A 23192-nucleotide genomic window follows, 5' to 3' on the forward strand; every position below is an offset into this window, starting at 1 on the left:
AACTGTCCACAGCAACACTATTCATGGTGACTCAAAGAGGGAAACAACCCAGAGGTCCATCAACAGACAAATGAATAAAAAAAGATGGTAGCCACATACATTGTACTATTATTATGCAACCTTAAAAAAGAATGGCACACAGACATCTACAACGTGGGTAAACCTTGAAAACATTACACTAAGTGGAAAAAAAGCTGGACACAAAGCTCCCATATTGCACAATTCTGTTTGTATGGAATGTGCAGAATAGGTAAATCCATATAAGTAGAAAGTAGATGGTGGCCAGGGGTTGGCGGGAGGGGAAAGGGGATGAACCACTTATGGGAACAGAGTTTTATTTGGGGGAGATAAAATGTTTTGGAACCAGATGAGGGTGATACTTGCAGTAGATGTTGCTGGTTATTCGCTTTTGATGGTTACTTTACATGTTGTGAATTTGGCCTTAATAAAAGGAACTCATACCTGAGAACAGCTGGATTCAGAGGGAAGGCCAGGCATCAGTATTTTTTTTTAAAAGTCCTCCAGGCAGCGTGAACTTGTAGCTATGGCTGAGAGCCGTCGATGTAGGAGAGAAGGAGGTGGATCTCTGTGTCCCAAGCATGTCGCAGGAGGGGGTCCTGGTGTCAGGATGCAGTGTCCCACCACATGGACCCTGGCTGAGGCCCCCACCCCGGGCAGGCTCGTTCCCCAGCCAATGGTGCTAGATGAGATTCTAGAATCGCAGTTGTAGCTTGGCAGATGAAAGAGGATTTGAAGTGCAATTAAAGTGATACTTGGAGTACAACTGAGTTTATGGCTGGAGCCTAAAGGCGGTGCGTTCTCATACTTTTTTTTTTTTTTTTTTCATTCTCATACATTGTAATTCTACTCACGCTCAGTCATCCCTAACATTCCTGCGGGCTGCCGCAGAGCAGAAGAGGAGCCTGGTTACCATGTACTCATTCAACAAATATTGGCCAAGCACCTTCTGGGGGTGTGGCACCCTTCCAAGCACCAGAGTTAGGACAGTGAACCAGCAGGTTGCAGGTGCCCCTGACCCAGGTGACCCCGGCATCGGTGTGTGGCCTGAGGAGCCTCTGTTGCTGTCTTTGGTACACAGTTGCTTGGGCAGATCAGATGACCTGAGGCTTATGTTCTGTTTGCCCCGGAGGCCAGGAGCCAGTTTTGGGGGGGATCCGTGGTTACATTCCTGTTCTCAAGTGCAACCCCACGTCCTTAAGCCTTTTCCCACTAGCTTGCTTGGCTCTCTGCTGCGCCACTTGCTAACAAGTCAAAGAAAAACTTAATAGGTGCTCAGTTGACATGGTATTTATTGCGACATCTAAGCATGGTGCTCTGATAGTCTGGTGCCCTGGCAGGATAAAGCTACAAAGGAACATCCGCAAGAAACTTCTCTTCAGTGAACGAGGCTGTCTTTCTGAATCTCAACCAGGATTCCTCAGCACAAGAAGGGGCCAGACTGTAGTGATTCCATGCAAGAGAGGTTTTAAAAATTAGTTCTTATTGCCAAAGGAACAGCCACTGGGATCTGCAGCTTCATGACACCCTGTGTCCCAGAGCCTTTACGTCCTGTTCAGTGACCGTTTACGCCACCTGGGGACTCAATGAGTCTAGGCCGGCACCCTAACCTGCTGGGCCCGATAATTCCTTGTTGCAGGGTTGGTCCCGCACACATGTGATGTTGGCAGCATCCTGGACCCTCCCCACTGGATGTCAGCAGAGCGCCTCTTCTCCCCAATAGCTGGGAGTTTTTACGAGAACGTTTTTCCGGACATTCAGAATGTCCTCAGTGGGGGCATTCCCTTAGAGACTCCTAGAGTTTCTCGGTGTGGGGTATAGGTTTCCAGACTTCCTCTCAGAGACTTTGAAAGATTCGTTTTACTCTGTCTCCTGAGCTGCTTTGTCTGCAGAAGAATGCTTGTGTTCACATAATATCTACTAACATTCCTTGGGATTAGGGTTTTATGAAACACACCCTAAAAAAGTCTGATTTAGGAAATGTTGCATGGGTAAGGGTCCTGGTGGAGGGCCAGACGCTGCCGACCGGCACCACTTAGCGTCCCATGGAGAGGACTTGGCTGACACTAAGGTGACTGGAGCATCCCTGCTCCCCTGTACTCCCATCCCTTCTGACCTCCTTGCTTCTGCAGGTGCACGTTCAAGCAGAGATGTGCCTGTTATCTTTCTGGGGCAGAGAACGGGGAGGAAGTATCTTAAAGGTCATTTTTCCAGCTGAATGGAAGTGTCTTGAGGAGCTATCCCTCCCGATCTGACCCCCGAACAGCCTGGGATCTATGAAGGGAGCACAGCGGGAACCGTTCACTAACCTGGGCTTATCCCAGCAAAACCGTGCACATGTACTCACACCCCATGTGTCTCACCTGGACTTCTGTGTGCAGTGTCAGGAGATTCCTTCTTCCCCTTGTAGGGCTCGGGCCCAGACAAGAAGAGATTTGGGGTTGACAAGGTGTTCTACTCAGTAAAAATGCACTTTCTCTGCCCTACCTAAAGCATCAGGGAAGTCAGACATGTTTCCTTGAATATTTATGGTCTCACAGCTTCTCCTATTAATAATTCATCACACATAGTGACGTCTCCCCATCAACAGGGCTGCGCAGGGAAGCAGAGGCAACAGAAAAACGCCCTCCTCCCGCCAACCCTGGAGGTCCCCGCACCCGAAGCCAACAGATGGGGAGCCTCGTGCCCATTGCCCTGTGAAAGATCATAAAACACACTTTGTTGGAAGTTTCTACAACAAGCCTTTATTGCTGTAATAAATCATAACTGGAGATCACCAGAAAAGAAACAGTGCTTTTCCAGCCAAACTTCCAAGAGGAACATTTGGCTCCTTTTGTCATCCTGGGGCCAAATATTGCTGCTGAATTGGTCTAGTTTACACACATGGGGAAGCTTTCTGCCTCATGCAACTTAGCTCATCTCCAACTCAAAGCTGTCAAAATTACAAACACCTTTGTTTCTGGTTATAAATCATAGTCATCGCAATAGTGTCGGGAAATATTTCAAAAGTTAAAAGGAAAGTCATCTGTAATCCCAACACATGGAGATAAGCCACATTTATGTCTTGCTTTGTAACCTTCTAGGGTATACAAACCTATACATATAAATTCGTACTTAAAAACAAGAATAACATTGCGCTACAAGTCCTCATAAATGTCATTCCATAGAAATCTATTGTCTTCCTCGTTTCCTATAATTTACATAAACACGCAATATAATGGCTTCACAGCCTTTCATTATACGGATTCTTCTGTGACGTTGGTCATATTTCCTGATGAATATTAATGTTGCTTCTACTTTTTTCTATTATTACGAAAATGCTGTGATGACACCCTTGTATTGTTGCATCCAGTGACTGACGTTCCTTCTGACTGACGTTCCTTCTCCCTGTGTCCGTCCTGGCAGGAGAGTGTGTCCGAGGACCTCACGTCCACCCCTCATCACATCTTGTCCTGAGGATGCAGGGCGGCAGTTGACAATGTCTGTGATCACCTACCTAAAGTTTATGGTGTTTTCTCCACTGGTAAGACGCAGGGACAGAGGCAGGAACCATGGGCCACAGGATGGCCACGTCCAGACCAGCCCCTGCAGGCTCCCTGCTCCAAAGAAGAGGGGGAACCTGTCCCAGAATCACCCTGCAGGAACACAGAGCCTCTGCGATGAAATATTTTAATGGGGGAGCTGAGAGCTTTGGGTTTTAATGTTCTGGTAAAACAGGCATGGAGTTTTCCTGAAGTTGGTGGACTTCCAGATTGCTTTCTCAAGGACTCACAACAGAGAGAGTCAGATCATCCAGCAACTCGGTCATCTCCCAACGTGGGCAGTGCTGGCACTCCCGCCATCCCCCTCCTGTTCTTCCTACTGGCAGCCTGTCCCTCCGCTGGTCTCCGTGACTCCTCCAGCCACATCAACCCCAGGCTGGGCTCACCGATGTCTTCTTGAAGGTTCTACTTTCCTCCAAAGTAATTCGCTTAAAAATCAGATGGTATCACCGCTTCGCAGTCCGCAGTCCGCTGGCCTTGACCTTCAGACTCAGGACTCCAGATAGAGACAAATCATGCAAATCCTGGCTTGCTTTCAGGTTTCAGGGGTTTGACTTATCTTCCTAACACAGGAGTCTCTCAAAGTGCGTCTCCTCCTCCCTCCCACCTCTCCCCAGCCCTCGAGCTGAGAAGCTAACATAGCACAGTGAGTCTTCATCCCGGCATGGTAGAAACGATCCTGCATTAGGATGTGGAGTAGTTTACACTCCGAGGCATCAACCTCACTTCATGACGGGATTTATATTGCACAGCCAAAGACTCTTTCCAAAGAATAGATCTCACCTCCATCCTAGAGTGAAATCCATTCTCGACCCCCAGCAATACTAAAAACAAGCAAGGAACCCCCCAAAATAACTTCTTACAGACTTCAATAATTCCAGGCCAGTTAAGACCCAAGTATGTAACGGTGTGACGTGAAGTGGGGTCTGGGAGCTAATGGTCCAGGAAGAATTCTTGAGACGTCTTGGGTGCAAAAAGCATGGTTTTATTGAAGCATGGACAGGACATGCAGGCAGAGAGAGATACAGGGGGGTCATGAGGAGTGGGGAGGGGTGAAGGAGAGCAGGGGTCTCTAAGGAATTGGGAAGCAAGGTTTCCAGACCTTGAGGGGCTAGTTGGTGTTAGGAAAAAGTCGTTTACTACAGTCCAGGGAACCATGCTCATATACCCAGGGGATGACTGCTAATATATATGGGGGGGGGGCAGGGGACAGAGATAAAGAAGTTTCCAGAGGGGTTTTCCCAGGATCCTGGAGGTCAGGCTAATGGCAAGCTAAGGTTGCCTTCTGCCTCTAGCAAAGTATTGACTTCCAGGCAGTAGAGTTCCTGGAGGGTGGTCACCCTGCCTGCCCACAGATTTGTCACTGGGCTCCAAGTTGTAAGGAGATTTAATATTTTCTTTTCTATTTGCTCTCCACATCACATAACACAACTGTCACCTTCTCAAAAATGTCTTTTCTGAGTGGAAAGCTTCCTTTCTGAGCTTCTGGGGGTCCATCCATAATGTGGGGTAGGAAGAGCAAGTAGAAGCTTTCCTGTTAGGCACATAGTCAAGGCTTCTGTTAAATAGAGAAAAATGAATTTCAGAAACACCAGCGATGTCTATTCCCACCAGCTGGGAACAAGAGTGCTCATAACCATTCCAGGACCGGGTTGTGTTCACTTGGCCATTCTTTTTTGAATTTCTCAGACTTGCTGATTCTTAATTAAAAGATTGAATGTTGTTTTAATAATATATTTATTATAATTATTGGTGATATGTAACTCCTTTGAGCTGCCTACTTGCCTTCTTTTTTTTTCCTACTTGCATTCTGAGTTCAGTTTTCTATTCAGTTTCTCGTGCGAAAGATATTTAATGAAGGCAGATGAAAACCATGACAATCTCATGTAAATTATATATAATTAAACAAGGAAGGAAAATGACCATGAATCAAAACTCAAACTCAGAAACTCAGAAGAGAATCAGAGAACAATTAAGACATGAAGTGGAAACTCCTCAAACTCAGGAAAGAAATTGAAGAAAAAGACAAAGTCAGCTCAGAAATAACAATTAGATCATGAACATAAACCATGGATGAGAGGTATAACCAGAAACACAAGGAGAAACATAAAGGATAAGAGAAATGCCAAGGGTGGGCAGTGCCTGGGTGGCTCAGTCAGTGGGGTCTGCCTTCAGCTCAGGCTATGATCTCAGGGTCCTGGAATTGAGTCCCACAGGGAGCCTGCTTCTCCTTCTCCCTCTGCCCCTCCCCCACTCGTGTGAACATGCATTTGCACGTGTGTGTGCATTTTCTCTCTCTCACTCTATCTCAAATAAATAAATAAAATCTTTTTTATGTGTCAACGGGGCCATGGTACTTAGGTACTTAGTCAAACATTACTCTAGATGTGAAGGTATTTTTAAAATGTGGTTATATATGTATCAGCAGACTTTGAGCAAAGCAAACGAACTTCCATGGTGCTGGTGGCCTCATCCAATCAGTGGACGGCCTTCATTAAAGAGGGGCTCCATCAGCAGATGTCCTTGAGCTGCAGCTGCAACATCCACTGTTCCCTGGGTTCCAGCCTGTAGGCCTACTCTACAGATTTTGGACTTGCCAAGTCCATCACCACATGAACCAATCCCCTGAAATCATCCTTTCTCTCTCTCCCTCCATACACACACATACACACACACACACACACATACACACACACACCCTATTGGTTCTGTTTCTAATTCTAATGCTTGAAAAGGGGAATTAGAGGAATGTAGAAAGTCCTTCTTATTGTCTTTTCAAAGCTGCTCTTCAAAGCTGAGAGGATTAATCCATCCCTCTCCTGACAGTCTTAACCTCTAATCCTGGCAAATGGATACCTTTGGTGAGCAGGGAGCAGTCCATTTGCCTGGAAATGTGTGACAATAAGGTGAATGAACATATTCTTTTAAAAAGTGTGTCAATGACACCAGAATTGTAATTTCCAGTAAGTAACATTGGGTATATGAGTGGGCTCAGGCCACCATAACAAATAGCACAGATTCAGAGCTTATACAACAGAAATTAATCTTCTCACCATTCCTGGAGGCTGGAAGTCCAGGATCGAGATCCAGGTGCTCTAGCTTTGGGTGCAGGGGCTTGCCCTCCCACTGTGTGCTCACATGACCTCCCAGTTTGTGCATGGAGAGAGCACAGGCAAGCTCCCTGGTGTCTCTTCTTATGGGGATGCTAGGTGCGTGTGGAGGCCCCACATTCATCACCTCCAAAGGCCCTGTCTCCAAATGCTCTGCCCTGGGGTCAAGCCTTCAACGTAAGAATTTGGGTGCTGGATGGGACACAAAATTCACATCGACCAGAGGATCTAGATACAGATGGGGCGGCGGAAGGAGCGCACTGGCTGAAATTGGAGTCCGTCCTTCCTTGAAATCAGTTCCAATGGTCCCTCCAGGAAGTGGCTTTCAATTTGTTGCTGAAATATCAAAGATTAAGGTTTTTTTTTACCTTTTTTTTTTTTTTACAAGTCCTTTGATCTTGTTTAAAGATCCATGGGCAGATGTAACTAGTTCAAAAAGAATAAACCCCTGGTGGTTAAAACGAAGATTCCATGCTTCAGATCCCATGAATTCTACAGCCTCTGAATAGGACCACGGGGGGGCTGTTTGTACATACGATGGATCTATAAGCCATGCCATAATCTCCCACCAGGACCTCAGCCCACAAGTATGCCTTCCACGTTTGGAGGAACTTACCTAAGGTCCAGTGCTTTGGGCATAAATAGGACTTGTCATCATATTAATTATTGCCCTGGGACCCACAGGAGGGCACCTGGCAGCCAAGGAGCAAGAGATTAGCTCACATTGCGCGAGCCAGGACAAAGGCGGGCTTCCCGCAGTCATGAGGAACATACACCGCAATGGTCCTTTAGGGCCAGTGAGAGTCCCCTGGAGTCCTTCACAGAGGAACGAACACTGGCAGAGCCGTGCTCCCCACCGCAGTGCGGTCAGAGGGCCCACACTGCTAACGGGGTCTCCTTTTATGCCTCCTGCTTCATCCCCTTCATACTTGGTGCCTCAGTTCCCAGGCTCCCCAGGATCTGTAAAGGAAAGTGACCACCATGGTAAGCACCATTTACACTTCCAGAAAAGTAAAATAATCCTCCCCACCTCGATGTTCTGACAAGGCTTCCGAAGCACCTACAGCTTTTATGCCAATAACATTACTGTCTGGTTCTCTCAGGAGCTGCCTCAGAGTCTTCCAAGGACCAAGGAAGGGAATGATGATTTCATTGCAAACATGACACTTCTGTGAGAGCACAGAGGCATCGCTAGGATGGATGGTGGTGAAGAAAAACGGTCATTATTTCCTAAAGTAGTCAGTTCACACCAGGAGGTGTGAACCAGCCGTTCCCTTCAGGCCAGCCTTCCGAGGCATTCACATCAGAAAGCTACCTCACCCTGGATGTGCAGAGAGGAGACGTGCAACTTTTGGAACGTTAGCATCTCAGGCAAGTCCCCTTGGGGATTTTGGCCGCAAGGAGCAGAGAACAAACCCGTGTATGTGAGGCAATAACTAAACCAGCAGGATTCTTGGTGTCATGCAATCCGGGAAGGGCAGGAGGAGGAGAGCCACCTGCCCCCAGCAGCCTCTAGTTTTTCCCCATGAGTGTCCTCCGGATGGTGTGCACACTTGGTGCAAGGGTCCTGTTGCTCAGTTGGCAAGCTGCTCACCTGGGCTAGTGGTCTTCTATGCCGCAGGGCTGCACCAAAACCACCCCAGGAATAAAAGCTGCCCAGAGAGGAGGCCACCTCGCTTGATAATCCTCCCACGTTGTACCTGCCCAGACTTTAAGAAAAAGCTGGTATGCAGACTGTGAGTCAGATACAACTTTCTCTTACATATATTCTTCACGTCAGCTCCCCTCGAAGCAGGGACAGTTGACTTCGAGATGAGATAGCGTGACCTCCACCTTTCTGTTTGTATAAACAAGTCAAGCCCTGGCTCTCATTCCCAGGCCAACTTCTTGGGAAGTTGTTCCTCAGCACTGTCGCTTTTTCCATCTTCCAAGGCCAGACTTGAGATTCTCACAAGCAGCCCCAAAACCTGAAGTCCCTACATTCCTTGGCTCTTTGCCCCCTGATGGAAAACTGCAGGCCCGGCATTCCAGGCTCCATTGAGGTAGAGAGGTCATGACCCAGGGGAAGGCTGAATTGCACAGCCGCTGACACAGTGGTGTATTTGGGGTGATTTGGGTACTGAGCCCTCACATACAATTTCTGGGAATCGGGGCAGCCAGCACCTCCTGGGGACCCTCTGTCTTTACATCACATGGAGGAAACCAGGAAAGCTGTGTGGGGGTGCAGAGCCTCACAGCATTACTATGTCTTGAGGCCTTTGTTTCAAACTGCTGGTGGGCTCCCCAAAGTTCAGTGTATCTGTAGTGGGGACTCTCTGTCCTGAGATGTGTGAGTGGCCTCACAGATGGTTTGAGGAGAGACTTTGGAGAGAGAGCTAAGACATGGCGGGCTGGTGGTGGAGTGGGAAGGAACGAAGGTGTGAACATCTCATGAGGATGTCCCTTGCTCTCGGATAGGACAGCTCGGCATTGGAACCACAACAGCTTTCCATAAGTCCATGTAGGCATGTAGGCATTTATTTAATGCACTGTTAGTAAAAAATACCAACATTTTAGCTGAAGCTTGATGTGTTGATGGTAGGTGTCAATTGGAAAACAGTCTTTAACAAAATTGGTAAAAGCCCAACAGTGGACAACACATGATACATCCAGATAGCACAACAATCTCTAGGCCTCGCTGGGTAGAGCTGCCCCAGCTGAGTGGAGGAGAACCGAAGCCTCCAGACAACTAGAGAGCGCTGTGCACTGGTGGCCAGAGTCAGTGACCCAGGCTGCTCCGCTGTAAGCTGGGCGCTGCTGCTGCTGCTTTCAGCTCCCAGAGCTTGCAGCGCTCTAGCTGGCTGTTCACTTTTGCAGCCTTGTGCATTCTCTGTAAGTCACACGAGCATGCGCACATGCACACACACATGTACACACACATGCAGAGGCATCCCCAAACTCTGATTTTCTCCCATAGTTTTGGTGACGCCAAGAACCACTGTCCCACGTGTCTCATACTCACCCGCTGGCCTCATGTAAAGCCACAACTAATGGGCAGAAGAGCCGGGCAGTCAGTTCTGTTCCTACAGGTGGCTCCGAGCTCCCTGCCAGGCCCATCTGTCCAGCTGCACTTGTGACACACCACACGGCAAGCGTTATGTCCCTAGAGCCCTTCCCTCTTGACCTCATCTAAACCTTAGATGGGTTCCAAAATGCAGAGAAAAAATTAAGCTCATTAGACAAACTGTCAAAAAGATTCTAAAACATCATCTTTGGTGACAGCGAAAGGCAGCCCCTTTGTGGTAAAATATTGAAGAGCATACTTATTAGTGGTGATGCCAAAGCAACTGGGGTGGTTGTGAGTGCTTCCTGCCGTGCACCCCGCCTTCCTGGTGACCCCGCTGCAGGGACAGCTCAGTGCCTGGGGGACCCCATGTGCCTTGAGGGGCAGGCAGATGAGGAAGGCCTACGAGAGGCAGCCCCTCCAGCCCCCTCCACACCCATGCTCTCCAGACCTCCTTCTCCAACCTGGGAGGGACCTCCATCTCCTAGAAGGTGATGGTCAGGGCAGAGGACATAGGTCTCTCTGATGGCAAACAGGAGGTTCTGGGTCACCTGCCTTCATGAAGCTTCTCCAACAGCTCACGGGGAACCCTGCCTGGTGGTCACTTGTAGGGCTCCACCTGCCGTCAAGATGACTCTGACCCTGACCCTGACCTTGACCCCATCCTGTGTGGCTGTGTTTGGCCACTTTAGCAAAGTACCAGAGACCAGGTAGTTTAAACACACAAAATTCATTCTCCCCGTTTTAGAGCCCAGGCATCGGAGATCATGCTGCTGTAGACTGGTCCCTTCCCAGGGCTCTCTGCCTGGAGTGCGGATGGCCATCTTCTCCCCGTGTCCCCCCCCTCCCCAGTGGCTGTCCCTCCATGTACCTGTGTCCTCACCCCCCTTCTTATAGGGTCACCAGTCACCCTGGATCGGGTCCCATCCTACTGACCTCACTTTACCTTAGTGGCCTCCACATGTGTCATGCCCTCTGGGACTGGGGGTTGGTTAGGACATCACACACGAGTTCTGGGGGGACACAACTCAGCCTGCAACACCCCCAGGTGTGGCTCCAGCCAAGCTGGAGAGACTGTCATATTGAATGCCACCACCCTTGAGTGTGCCTGTCTGGGTCGGGGGCTGGACCCCCCTCGTTCCTATCAACAGAAGCTGCAGTACAGCCAGAGACAGCGTCTCCAGGCACACAGTACAGATCAGCACGAACAGAGCACTGGTGTGAGGCTGGGTGACCGCAGGGCTGCAGCGCCCTCGGCAGAGAGCTGACCTGGCCCTGCACCCCTCCTGGGGCTGCTGGGGAAGAGAACCCCCATAGGTAGAACTGAGCATCAGGGCTGCGGGTGGGCACCAGAGTGCGGCTGGGGGCGCTGGCGCAGTCACCACCCCAGTTCAAAAACATTTTGGTTTGCATTTTGTCCTATTCCCCACTGAGTCATCCGTAACTTTGGGTAGCGAAATAGAAGCAAAATAATTCTTTGGTTGCTACTTCTACCTTCAGTGGGCAGTGTTTCTTGCCCTGGGGTGGCATATGCAGAGCATTTCCTAAGATGTGTATTTTAAGTGACATCTGGGAGGCGTAAAATATGAACTGAATACTCACCGTAACAGGACTTACACATCTCACAGAAATATTAATGACCTCAGCAAGAGACTGAAATTAATATTATGACAACCTATTTCTCCAGCAAAGTGCACAGAATCCTGGGGGAGTCCGGAGTTTTTGAAGCCACCAGACAAACGTGGCACATTTTCCTAAAGCCTCACTTTGCTGAAAAGTTTGAGGGAAATAAACCTTTAAAAAACAGGAAGACAAACATTGAAATTACAGAGTATCATGAATTTCACGAGAACTTTCAGATAGAATAGACTTTAAAAATTTTGCCCTTGGCTCCGACAGTCTATCTACAGGTTCCCTGTGACTACTGTAGCCTTCTCTGCTAACGGAGACTAGTGAAATTTTGGAAGCACTTCCTTTACTATAATATAGAATCTAATAGGATTTGGTGGCCTCTCTGGTTCCAAGTAATAGCGGGGAAGGTACCTCAAGTAAGTGAACAATCTGTATTTTAAAATATTTGTGGGCCTGGCCCTTCCAGATATATACAGAAGGAAAAAAGAAATCTAATAATGTTTCCAAGGAAATCCTTCCGTGAATTTGCTTCAATACCTGGGTAAGAGGTTTGCACTTAGCATCGTCAGGGATGACCTCACAAAAACTGTGCAACATTTCCTCATCTTGCTCACATTCTTTGAGTAAGGAATCTTCGCAGTGAATGCAAGGCTAAATAAACTTCCAAGACTACAAAGTAACATAAATTTTCTATTTTTGAAATTTTGGTATAATTTATTATATATGAAAGAATACATGTTTATTATAATAATTCAAAGATTATTATGTGATTTTTAAATTCATGCATTCAAAGAATCAGGGACATAGTGGACCACAGCCAGTTTTATTGTCTGAGACCTTTACCAAGTTTTGTGTAGTGGCCTGGATTTTATATGATCATATCAACACTGTACTATTACTTTATTGCCTTGACTCATTTACATAGAAGGGTCACATTGTAAGGAACGGAGGCTCACTAGTTGCTAATGTTGGCCTCATAGCAGCGGTTCACACACCAATAAAAAGACAGCAAATTAGCCAACTCCCTCTAAAGTGTACGTGTTTGGTGAGTGTAGCTTTATAGCCCTTGGTTGTGAAACTCTACTGAGGTAAATCATCCACGTCGTGACAACTGTTTTCCTCTAATCCCATGATCCAAGGACAGAGTCTTTGTCCTGCAACAGCTGACTAAATTCCATACAAATAAAACCCATAGAAAATAAGCACGTTTGGCAGATTCTATGAAACCACTGGATTTAAGTATTGTTCATATGTAGTTGCTTCAGAATGGAAGGAGGTATTTGACTTGATTTTTAGTTCCCGTTCCAAGTCGATGGGTTGAGTTTTAGAATAAACTAGCCAATGGGGACATTCACCACTTCCATTGGTGTGTGTGTGTGTGTGTGTGTGTGTGCACGTGCACGCACAAGCATGGTTGCCACAAACAAAGCCAATATTCACTGGTCTTGCAGCTGTGACTATGTACTTTAATAGGTTTAGAGACAATATTTTGTAGCCAAACATTGGAACATACACAATAAGTACTAGGGTATACTCACCAGGACCATAGAATGGCATTTCAAAATAAGGACTATTCCAGAAAACTGGGAATTATGGTTTCCTACCCCTCGGATGTCCCCATTCTGACTTCTTCCTCAAAATTTTCTATCCATTCTCAACCTTTTCAAGTTGCTTGATTTCTTCCCTCTCATCTGCCTTGTTTGACTTCTCTGGGGCAAGGACAATGACCACACTGGAGTGGATTTGGGGGTGGAATGGGTACTTTGTGGGTAAAGTCTGTGGCTATTAGGTGCTAAGTGAGAAATAATAGGTAATTTAGATCAATAAGGTTGACAAAATTGGACTGTGAAGACCCACATCCCTACCTAGGAGTATGGAGGTGAGGGCCAGTTCTGAAGGCGACCCTGGAAAACTTCATGGGCTTGCCTTTTTCATGTGGTGCTGTGTAGGGATGGGGAAGTGGATGGAATTGGAAATTTCACTGAGTTACTCATTCTTATGCCCAGGCGCCATTCTCAGTGTTGCCTAGAAAAGAAATTCTTGAAGGCGCTATTGTAGTTCTTGTTGAATGCTGTATAGATCAGGGGGTTAAAGAAGGAGTTGGAGTAGCCGAGCCAAAGGAAGATGCTCTTCCAGATGGCGGGGATGTCACAGGAGCAGAGGGGGCTGATGAGCTCTGTGGTGAAGAAGGGGATCCAGCAGAGTGCAAACACCCCAATGAGGATGCCCACCATCAGGGCAGCTTTCTGGTCTTTCTGTTCCCTCCACGTGTCCCCTTCTGTCTGGAAGGTGACGGTGGTGTGGCGGACAGTGAACACCATCTGGGGCTGCTGAGTAGAGGTCTTTGCCTGGAAAAGATAAGCAGAAGCTTCATGAAAAGCCAGCTTCTTTTTATTTTATTTTATTTTATTTTATTTTATTTTATTTTATTTTATTTTATTTTAATTTTTTTTAGATTTATTTATTTATTCATAGAGATGCAGAGGGAGAGAGAGAGAGGCAGAGACACAGGCAGAGGGAGAAGCAGGCTCCATGCACCGGGAGCCCGATGTGGGATTCGATCTCGGGTCTCCAGGATCGCGCCCTGGGCCAAAGGCAGGCGCCAAACCGCTGTGCCGTCCAGGGATCCCTTTAAAGAAAATTCTAACCTAAAGTAGTCTCAAAGATTGTGTAACAGTCCCAAACCCACCCACCTTGCATACATATGTCTAGCATATTTCTATTCAGCTTCACCTGACCTCCTATATGCACTGTTCTTTCTTTAGGATTTTCTCAGAAAAAGCAAAGTCACAAGGTAAAATTGCCAGATAAGGAGTCAAATCTATAGATTTTCAATTAAAACCCTGGCCTAGAGTTAAGGGCTATGATTTAGAATTTTCTAAAGAGAGAAAGTAAAAATAAAAATTATTATGGAATTTAGAACTACGTGGGAGTATTGAATAAAATTCTTCTTGTCCTAGACAAATCTGTACCATGAATGAAGTTCATCGAAGTCTCCTCAGATGGGGAAAAACGGATCCTTAAAAGTAGAAGGATAGAAAAGAGAAGAGCTATAGAACACAGCTATGAACATTTTAAATATAAAAATATATTTTTTTATAAATATTTTAAAAATATTTTTATTTTTATTTTTTTTCCCAAATCAATTTCAGAAGCTCTTCTTTTTGTTAAATTTTATTTATTTATGTGAGAGAGCATTTGTAGAGAGAGAGAGAATCTGAAGCAGATTCTGCACTGAGCATGGAGCCTGACATGGGGCTGAATCCTACAACTGGGAGACGACGACCTGAGCCAAAACCAAGAGTCTGATGCTTAGCTGACTAAGCCACCCAGGTGCCTCTCAAAGCCCTTCTTTTAACCCTGAGCCAGACTTAATAAAAAGAAAGGATAAAGGGCCTATATAAACAAAATCATGAATGAAAGAGGAGAGATCATAACCAATACCATGGAAATACAAACAATTATAAGAGAATATTCTGAACAATTATATGCCAACAAATTAGACAAGCTGGAAGAAATGGATAAATTCCTAGAAACATATAAACTACCAAAACTGAAACAGGAATAAATAGAAAACCTGAACAGACCCATAACCAGCAGGGAAATTGAAGCAGTAATAAAAAAAAATCTCCCAACAAACGAGAGTCCAGGGCCTGATGGCTTCCAAGGGGAATTCTACCAAACATTTAAAAAAGAACTAATAGGGATCCCTGGGTGGCGCAGCGGTTTGGCGCCTGCCTTTGGCCCAGGGCAGGATCCTGGAGACCCAGGATCGAATCCCACGTCAGGCTCCCGGTGCATGGAGCCTGCTTCTCCCTCTGCCTATGTCTCTGCCTCTCTCTCTCTCTCTCTCTCTCTCTCTGTGACTATCATAAATAAATAAAAATAAAATTAAAAAAAGACAAAAAATAAATAAATAAATAAATAAAAAAGAACTAATAGGAATGCCTGGGTGGCTCAGCAGTTTAGTGCCTGCCTTTGGCCCAGGGTGTGATCCCAGGGTCCTGGGATCAAGTCTCACATCAGGCTCCCTGCATGGAGCCTGCTTCTCCCTCTGGCTGTGTCTCTGCCTCTCTCTGTGTGTCTCTCATGAATTAAATAAATAAATAAATAAATAAATAAATAAATAAATAAATAAATAAAAACTAATACCTATTTTTCTAAAACTGCTCCAAAAAATAGAAATGGAAGGAAAACTTCCAAACTTATTCTATGAGACCAGCATTACTTTGATCCCAAACCTCGGCAAAGGTCCCACCAAAAAGGAGAATTATAGACCAATATCCCTGATGAACATGGATGCAAAAATTCTGAGATACTAGCCAATAAGATCCAATAGTACATTAAAAGGATTATTCTCCACAATCAAATGGGATTTATTCTTGGGCTGCAGGGGTTCAACATCTACAAACCAATTAACATGATACACCACATTAAAAAAAAAAAAAGATAACCACGTGATCCTCTCAATAGGTGCAGAAAAAGCATATGACAAAACATAGCATCTTCTCTTGATAAAAACCCTCCACCACATAGGGATAGAGGTAACATACTTCAATATCATAAAAGCCATATATGAAAGACCCACAGTGAATATCATCCTCAATGGGGAAAAACTGAGAGATTTTGCCCTAAGGTCAGGAATATGATGAGGTTGGCCACTCTTAGAACTGTTTTTCAACATAGTACTAGAAGTCCTAGCCTCAGCAATCAGACAACAAAAAGAAATAAAAGGCATCCAAATTGTCAAAGAAGTCAAACTTTCACTCTTTGCAGATGACGTGATACTCTATGTAGGAAACCCAAAGACTCCATCAAAGAATTGCTAGAACTAATACAGGTTTTCAGCAAAGTTGCAAGATATAAAATCGATGCACAGAAGTCTGTGGAATTTCTATACACTAACAATGAAGCAGTAGAAAGAAAAATCATGGAATTGATCCTGTTTGCAACTGTACCAAAAACCATAAGATATCTAGGAATGAACTTAACTAAAGAGGTAAAAGATCTATACTCTGAAAACTGTAAAACACTTGTGAAAGAAATTGAGGAAGACACAAAGAAATGGCAAAACATTCCATGCTCATGGATTGGGAGAACAAATATTATTAAAATGTCTATGCTGCCCCAAACAATCTATACATTCAATATAATCCCTATCAAAATACTACCAGCATTTTTCATAGAACTTAAACAAAAAAATTTTAAATTTGTTTGGAACCAGAAAAGATCCTGAATAACCAAAGTAATATTGAATAAAAGCCAAAGCTGGAGACATTACAATTCTGGACTTCAAGTTATATTACAAAGCTGTGATCATCAAGCCAGTAGGGTACTGGCACAAAAACAGACACAGAGACCAATAGAACAGAATAGAGACCCCAGAAATGAATCCTCAACTCTATGGTCTATTAATCTTCAACAAAGCAAGAAAAAGTATCCAATGGAAAAAAGTCTCTTCAACAAATTGTGTTGTGAAAATTAGGCATCCACAGAAGAATGAAACTGTACCATTTTCTTACACCATACACAAAAATTAACTCAAAACGGATGAAAGATCTAAATGTGAGACAGGAATCCAGAGGAGAACACAAGCAGTACCTCTATGACCTCAGCCACAGCAACTTCTTCCTAGACACCTCTTTAAAGGCAAGAGAAACAAAAGCAAAAATGAACTATGGGGACTTCATCAAAATAAAAAGCTTTGCACAGCAAAGGAAACAGTCGACAAAACTAAAAGACAACTGACAGATTGGGAGAAGATATTTGCAAATGACATATCAGAGAAAGGACTAGTATCCAAAATCTATAAAGAAGTTATTAAACTCAACACCCCCAAAATACTCAAATAATACAATTAAGAAATGGGCAGAAGACATGAACAGACATTTTTCTAAAGAAGACATGCAAATGGCCAACAGACACATGAAAAAATGCTCCACATCACTCAGCATCAGGGAAACACAAATCCAAAAACCACAACGAGACATCACTTCACACCAGTCAGATTGGCTAAAATTAACAAGTCAGGGAACAACAGATATTGGTGAGGATGCAGAGAAAAGGGAATCCTTTTACACTGCTGGTGGGAATGCAAATGAAAACTTTTTTTTTAAAAGATTTATTTATTTATGATAGACATAGAGAGAGAGAGGCAGAGACACAGGAGGAGAGAGAAGCAGGCTCCATGCCGGAAGCCTGACATGGGACTCGATCCTGGGGCTCCAGGATTGCGCGCTGGGCAAAAGGCAGGCGCTAAACCACTGAGCCACCCAGGGATCCACACAAATGAAAACTTTTAACTCAAAAAGTTAAAAATAGAAACCACCCTATGATCCAGCAAGTCCACTAGGTATTTACCCAAAGGATACAAGCATAGTGATTCATAGAACTTAAACAAAAACATTTTAAATTTGTTTGGAACCAGAAAAGATCCTGAATAGCCAAAGTAACCTGCACCCCAATGTTTATAGCAACAATGTCCAGAATAGCCAAACTGTGGAAAGAGCCCAGATTTCCATGAACAGATAAATGGATAGAGAAGATGTGATGTATATGTATGTATATATACTCACACAAAATGGACTATGACTCAGCCATCAAAAAAATAAAATCTTGCCATTTGCAATGATGTAGATGGAACTAGAGGGTATTATGCTAAGCAAAATAACTCAGTCAGAAACAAACAATTATATAATTTCACTCCTATGTGGAATTTAAGAAACAAAACAGAGGATCATAGGGGAAGGGAGGGAAAAATAAAATAAGACAAAATCAGAGAGGGACACAAACCATCAGAGACCCTTAACTCTGGGAAACAAACTGAGGGTTGCTGGAGGGGGGTAGGGGGAGGTGGGGCAATGGGGTAATTGGGTGATGGGCATGGAGGAGGGCACGTGATGGGATAAGCACTAGGTGTTACATGCAACTGATGAATCACTAAACTGTACCACTGAAACTAATAATACAGTATATGTTATTTAATTGAATTTAAATAACATTTAAAAATAAAGAAGAAAAAAGAGACTTATAAGATGATGTCAACCCACCTCCCCCTCTCTTAGTCCTCCAGTAACTGAACTCCATGCTTCCCAAAAATTCCATTTAAGATTAACACTGGGGGCACCGGGGTGACTCAGGGATTGAGCATCTGCCTTCAGCTCAGGTCGTGATCCCAGGGTCCCAGGATTGAGTCCCACATCGGGATTCCTGCAGGGAGCCTGCTTCTCCCTCTGCCCGTATCTCTGTCTCTTTCTCTCTCTCTCTCTCTCTGTCTCTCTCTCTCTCTGTCTCTCATGAATAAATAAATAAAATCTTTATTAAAGAAATAAGATCCACCTTGTTCTCTGCTCAAAGTGATCGTGTCTGGCCAGCACAGCTCTGGCCCATGCTAGTAAGCAATAGATTCAGCATTACCCTTTTATGCTAGATCTTTGGTAGTAGTTTCATCATCCTTTGCCCAGAGCAAGGCCCATCTCTCATGTTGCCAGTTCCCATCTCAGTGTCTGAGAGAGGTTAGGTTCTCAGTATGTATTTGAAGAAAACTCAGCAGACAAAGAAGGAAGAAGTGTTGGGATTCCCTAGGTAACACAGCTAGTTGGTGGTAGAACTGGATTTAGAAACTTTAGCACCTGCTACCATAGAAAAAAATCAGGAAACCTGGTTTATAATTCATCCTTCACAGTAACAGTGCAGCTCTGAATCATTTGGAGGTCTTGCAACACCAAGGAATATTTTCTTAACATTATATGGCAGAGAGAGTGAAAGCCTGCATCACTTCATAGTAAGCTCCACATGACAAACCTGACTGCTTTTCCTTTTTTTTTTTTAAGATTTTATTTATTTATTCATGAGAGACACAGAGAGAGAGAGTCAGAGACACAGGCAGAGGGAGAAGCAGCCTCCTCCCAGGAAGCCCGACACAGGACTCGATCCTGGGTCTCCAGGAACACACCCTGGGTCGAAGGCGGTGCTAAAATAAACGCGAAACTGTTGAGCCACCAGGGCTGCCCTGCTTTTCCTTTTCAAGCTGTGTTTGGTATTGACTGCAAACCATTTACATAGATAATTCCCTGCATGGAGGGTCTTCATAGGGGGCTGCTGTTCTTGTTCCTGGCCCAGAGCTGGGGTGGATTCTCACACATGTGGAAGCTCCAGGCAGTTTGGTGCTGCCACTGCTCAGAGCCATCAGCCCTCTTTGTTCAGGATCTAATAGATCAGGTTTCCCAAATCTGGCACTATTGTCATTTTGCTCTGAATAATTTTTTGTTGTTGCAGGGGCTGTCCCGTGCATAATGCAATGTGTAGCAGCATCCCTGGCCTCTACAGAGCCAGCATCCCTTGGCTCTCCCCCAAATGTTGATAATCAATTAAGTCTCCAGACATTCTAAATGGTCCCTGTAGGGTCAAATCACCTCTGGTTGAGACCATTGTTCTAGATAAAAGGACAGGTAGCCTCTGACCCCCTTTCCCTTCTTCTAGAATGATGCACTCTCTCCCCCCTTATCTACACCTCTGGTCCCTCTGAGCTTGATTGATTGGTTATTGTTAGAATTAGCTACTGATCTGGAAAACACAATCATATTGCAGCACTCACAATAGGTGTCTATGTCCCTCACTAGAGGGAGCTCTTCATGGGCAAAGATGATGTCTTTATCATTCTTTGCTCCTTGCACCAAGCCCATAGTATGTGTTTAATATGCTTAATTGAACTTATGTTATCCCAGAGCCAATAAGAGAAAAATGAGGCTGTGTAGATTTCTGATCTAACTTGAATATGTGAATTAGGTTCAAGGGATCACCTTGGCAATGAGAGCTGCTCAGGGGAGAACAATCCCCATATCCAGTTGTTATATATTTCCTGAATCTGGAGTCATCGGGTTGGGTTATTAAACAGTTAACGACAAAACAGGCAAGCATGGTGGAGAGAGGATAAGAAAAGAGCCCTCACAGTTGCTGTAGATTGTTTTGCTGAAAATGCCACTTGTAAAGAGCTGGGGAATTGTCTGCCTTAGATTTTTAATTTCCTGCTATAGCCTGTTAGGAAAGGCCAACAAGTGATCCCCCCACTGCATACAAAAGCCTGATAGGCCTGGGGATAGACCCAGAAAGTAGCCCCACAGGCAGTGGAAGTAAATAACAAAACCAGGCTCCAAAATAGCTAAACATCTTGATAATCTTGCTTCAGGGGAGGAGGATGAGTGGAATAGCAGGTTGTAATCCAGGAGATACTATGTTTTTGCAGAATTGGTGGCTTTAATTTGCAAAGAAAAAATAGACTGGGCTAAAACATTAATCTGTTTTGCCTGATGTTTAGCCATCTTTCTGCCAAATCACGTCACCATCTGTCCCTTCTACTCCTCCTTGAGCACTCCACTCTAGGTGCAGCAAGCTGCAAAGTTTATCTAGTGGAGCCCCAGACAACTGACTTCATCAGACCTTCCAAAGGGTTTTATGGAATCACAGAATTTTAGAGCCACGTGGGACCCTGTGGGGGTATGTAGTCATTTTATATATGGACACAATCCACCAGAGATGGTAAAGGCCATTATTTGCTCTGTGATGCTGAGCACGTTGGTGCAAAGTCTCTGATGCTTTCTCCCAGTCTACGGCTTCCCCTTTCTCCCTCCCCTCTCCCCAAAAGAAAACTAAAAAGTTCACTTTCTACAAACTTTGGAGTGAAAGCCTGAAGGAACGCAGTGAAGTATTTACAAGGATCTCCCTAACACCCACCTCCACAGCCTCCGTTAAGGGCGAGACGCTGTTGGTCTTCCTGGAGCCCACGCGCACCTTGGCGGCCTTGTAGATCTTCCAGTACACGAAGAGCACCACGCAGAGCGGCAGGTAGAAGGCGCCCACGGTGGAGAACACGGTGTAGGAGGGCTCGCGGCTCACCTGGCACTCCTCGCTGCCCTCGGAGTAGGTCTCCCCCCAGCCGAAGAGCAGCGGCGCCAGGGAGATCACCGCGGAGAGCGCCCAGGTGAGCAGGATCATAACATTGGAGACGCGCCTGCGGGCGCGGAGCGTGTATTCCAGGTGGCGGGTGATGGACCAGTAGCGGTCCAGCGCGATGGCCGTCACATTCCAGATGCTGGCGGTGCAGCAGAGCACGTCGCACGCGATCCACAGCTGGCAGAGCCGGCGGCCCAGCTGCCAGCGGCGGCCGGACAGCTCGTGCACCAGGCTCAGTGGCATGACCAGAGCCGCGACCAGCACGTCCGAGATGGCCATGGACGCCACGAGGTTGTGCGGAACACGGTGGAAGGTGCGCACACGGAGGATGGTCGCCAGCACCAGAAGGTTCCAGGAGAAGGTCGCGGCCACCAGACAGCCCAGCAAGGTTAGCACAAGCACACCGAAGACAGAGAGGAGCGGCGGGCTGGGGCGCGGGTCTTCCGAGCCGGTGCCGAGGCTGCTGTGGTTGGTCTCCGAAGGGGCCGGGGTGAAGAGGGAGAAGTAGGTGAGGTTCACAGGCGAATCCATCGTCGGGTCGGGAGGCCAGCCCAGGGGGTGTGCAGGAGGGGCGTTCAGGAAGACGGTGGCCCCGGCGCGCACAGCCACCCTGGACGTTTGCAGCCTCCGCCTGGCGGCAGGGCTCCTGGGGATGGTCGACCAGACCGGCCCCAGCCTCCCGCCGGGCAGCGGCCGTGGGAGACGGCGGGGCAGGGCGGAGAACGCTGGGCTGCGTCTGGCGGCCGGGGCCCTCCTAGGCTGGCGTGCCCAGGCTCCCACCTCGGCAGGGACGGTGGTCGGGGTGCCCAGGGCGGGCGGCAGCTGGGCGTCCCTGGAGCGTCCCTGGAGCGTCCGGGCGCCGGTGCGTCAGAGCAGTACTCTCGCCTCGTCGCCTCCCTACCCGCCCGGCTGCCCCGGCGGCAGGCTACAGCCTCAACTCCGAGCCCGGGGGGCGGGGGGCACGGAGGGCCCCCTTTGTGGGGCCTGCCTTCTGCGATCGCCCCCTCCCCGCCAGCCCCTCCCCGTCTGGGGCCGCGGCGCGGGCGCGCCCATCCAGACCTGCCTCCTCGAAGTGGGGATCCAGCCTACGTACGGCGTCAGCTGATGAGGTCGCCTCTCCCCGCCTCTCCCCGCCGCGCGCTGGTGCTGTCCACGGTGCTGCCGCCTCGCCCACCTGGGCGCGGGGCCGGGCGCTGTCCTCGGTACCGGCCCCGGTCCTTCTCTCTTCGAGCGCTTCCCCGGTGGATCGAGGTTACCAACGAACCCTCCTGGAAACGTTCCTCGGGCCCCCCCACCCCCGCCCACCCATCCACGTCCTTCCAGGGGTGGTCTGCATACCTGCAGTGGGTTCTCAGCTTTCCACGGGGGCTTACATTCCGTATACGTGTTGGAGTCAAGCGTCTAAGATGGTATCGGCGGCTTTTCTTCTCCTGAAGATGACAGTACATGATTGCGTCCTTCCTACACAACACCTGGTGCTTCCCCCTAAGGGGTAGCTTTCCTTTAAGGAAAGAAAGGCAAAAAAGAAAAAAGAAAGAAAGAAAGAAAGAAAGAAAGAAAGAAAGAAAGAAAGAAAGAAAGAAAGAGAGCATTTACTGTCCTTCCTAGAGAAGGCTGAGGGAACCACAATGTTTCAACTATGTCCTCAGAATCACAGAGAAGCTGCAGTCTTTTCAGTGGTCCCCATTGGATTTGCTTCCTTTGAGGGGCAACACTGGGTACCAGTTGTTACAAAAATCCGTCTTGTTGGAAAGAAAGAGGGCGTGTTTAACTCTTTCCCCACATACACACTTACAACTATATACACATCCATAGTAATTGGGAAAAGATCAAAAGCTCCGACCCAGAAGTTATGATGGAAAGCACTCCACAGAGGGAGACATGGTATCACAAGAT

General features: G+C 46.6%; 1 protein-coding gene across 1 annotated transcript; it reads right to left on the minus strand.

Moving 5' to 3' along the window:
* Window positions 1–12790: 12790 nt before the first annotated feature.
* HTR5A (5-hydroxytryptamine receptor 5A) lies at window positions 12791–22581 on the minus strand. The gene is made up of 2 exons (XM_072776850.1): window positions 21078–22581; window positions 12791–13693 (listed from the first exon to the last, which is right to left on the minus strand). Exons 1-2 carry the CDS (start codon window positions 21825–21827, stop codon window positions 13361–13363), a joined length of 1083 nt encoding a protein of 360 aa, XP_072632951.1. The 5' UTR covers window positions 21828–22581; the 3' UTR covers window positions 12791–13360.
* Window positions 22582–23192: the final 611 nt, after the last annotated feature.

This window comes from Canis lupus, chromosome 15, assembly GCF_048164855.1.
Source record: "Canis lupus baileyi chromosome 15, mCanLup2.hap1, whole genome shotgun sequence".
Taxonomy (NCBI): domain Eukaryota; kingdom Metazoa; phylum Chordata; class Mammalia; order Carnivora; family Canidae; genus Canis; species Canis lupus.

Bases quoted from the DNA above. Each gene is read 5' to 3' on its own strand.
- HTR5A (XM_072776850.1), bottom strand. From the start codon at position 21,827: ATGGATTCGCCTGTGAACCTCACCTACTTCTCCCTCTTCACCCCGGCC. The intron at 13,694-21,077 runs GTGGGTGTTAGG...TATCTTTTCCAG, and splicing joins CCTTAACGGAGGCTGTGGAG to GCAAAGACCTCTACTCAGCA.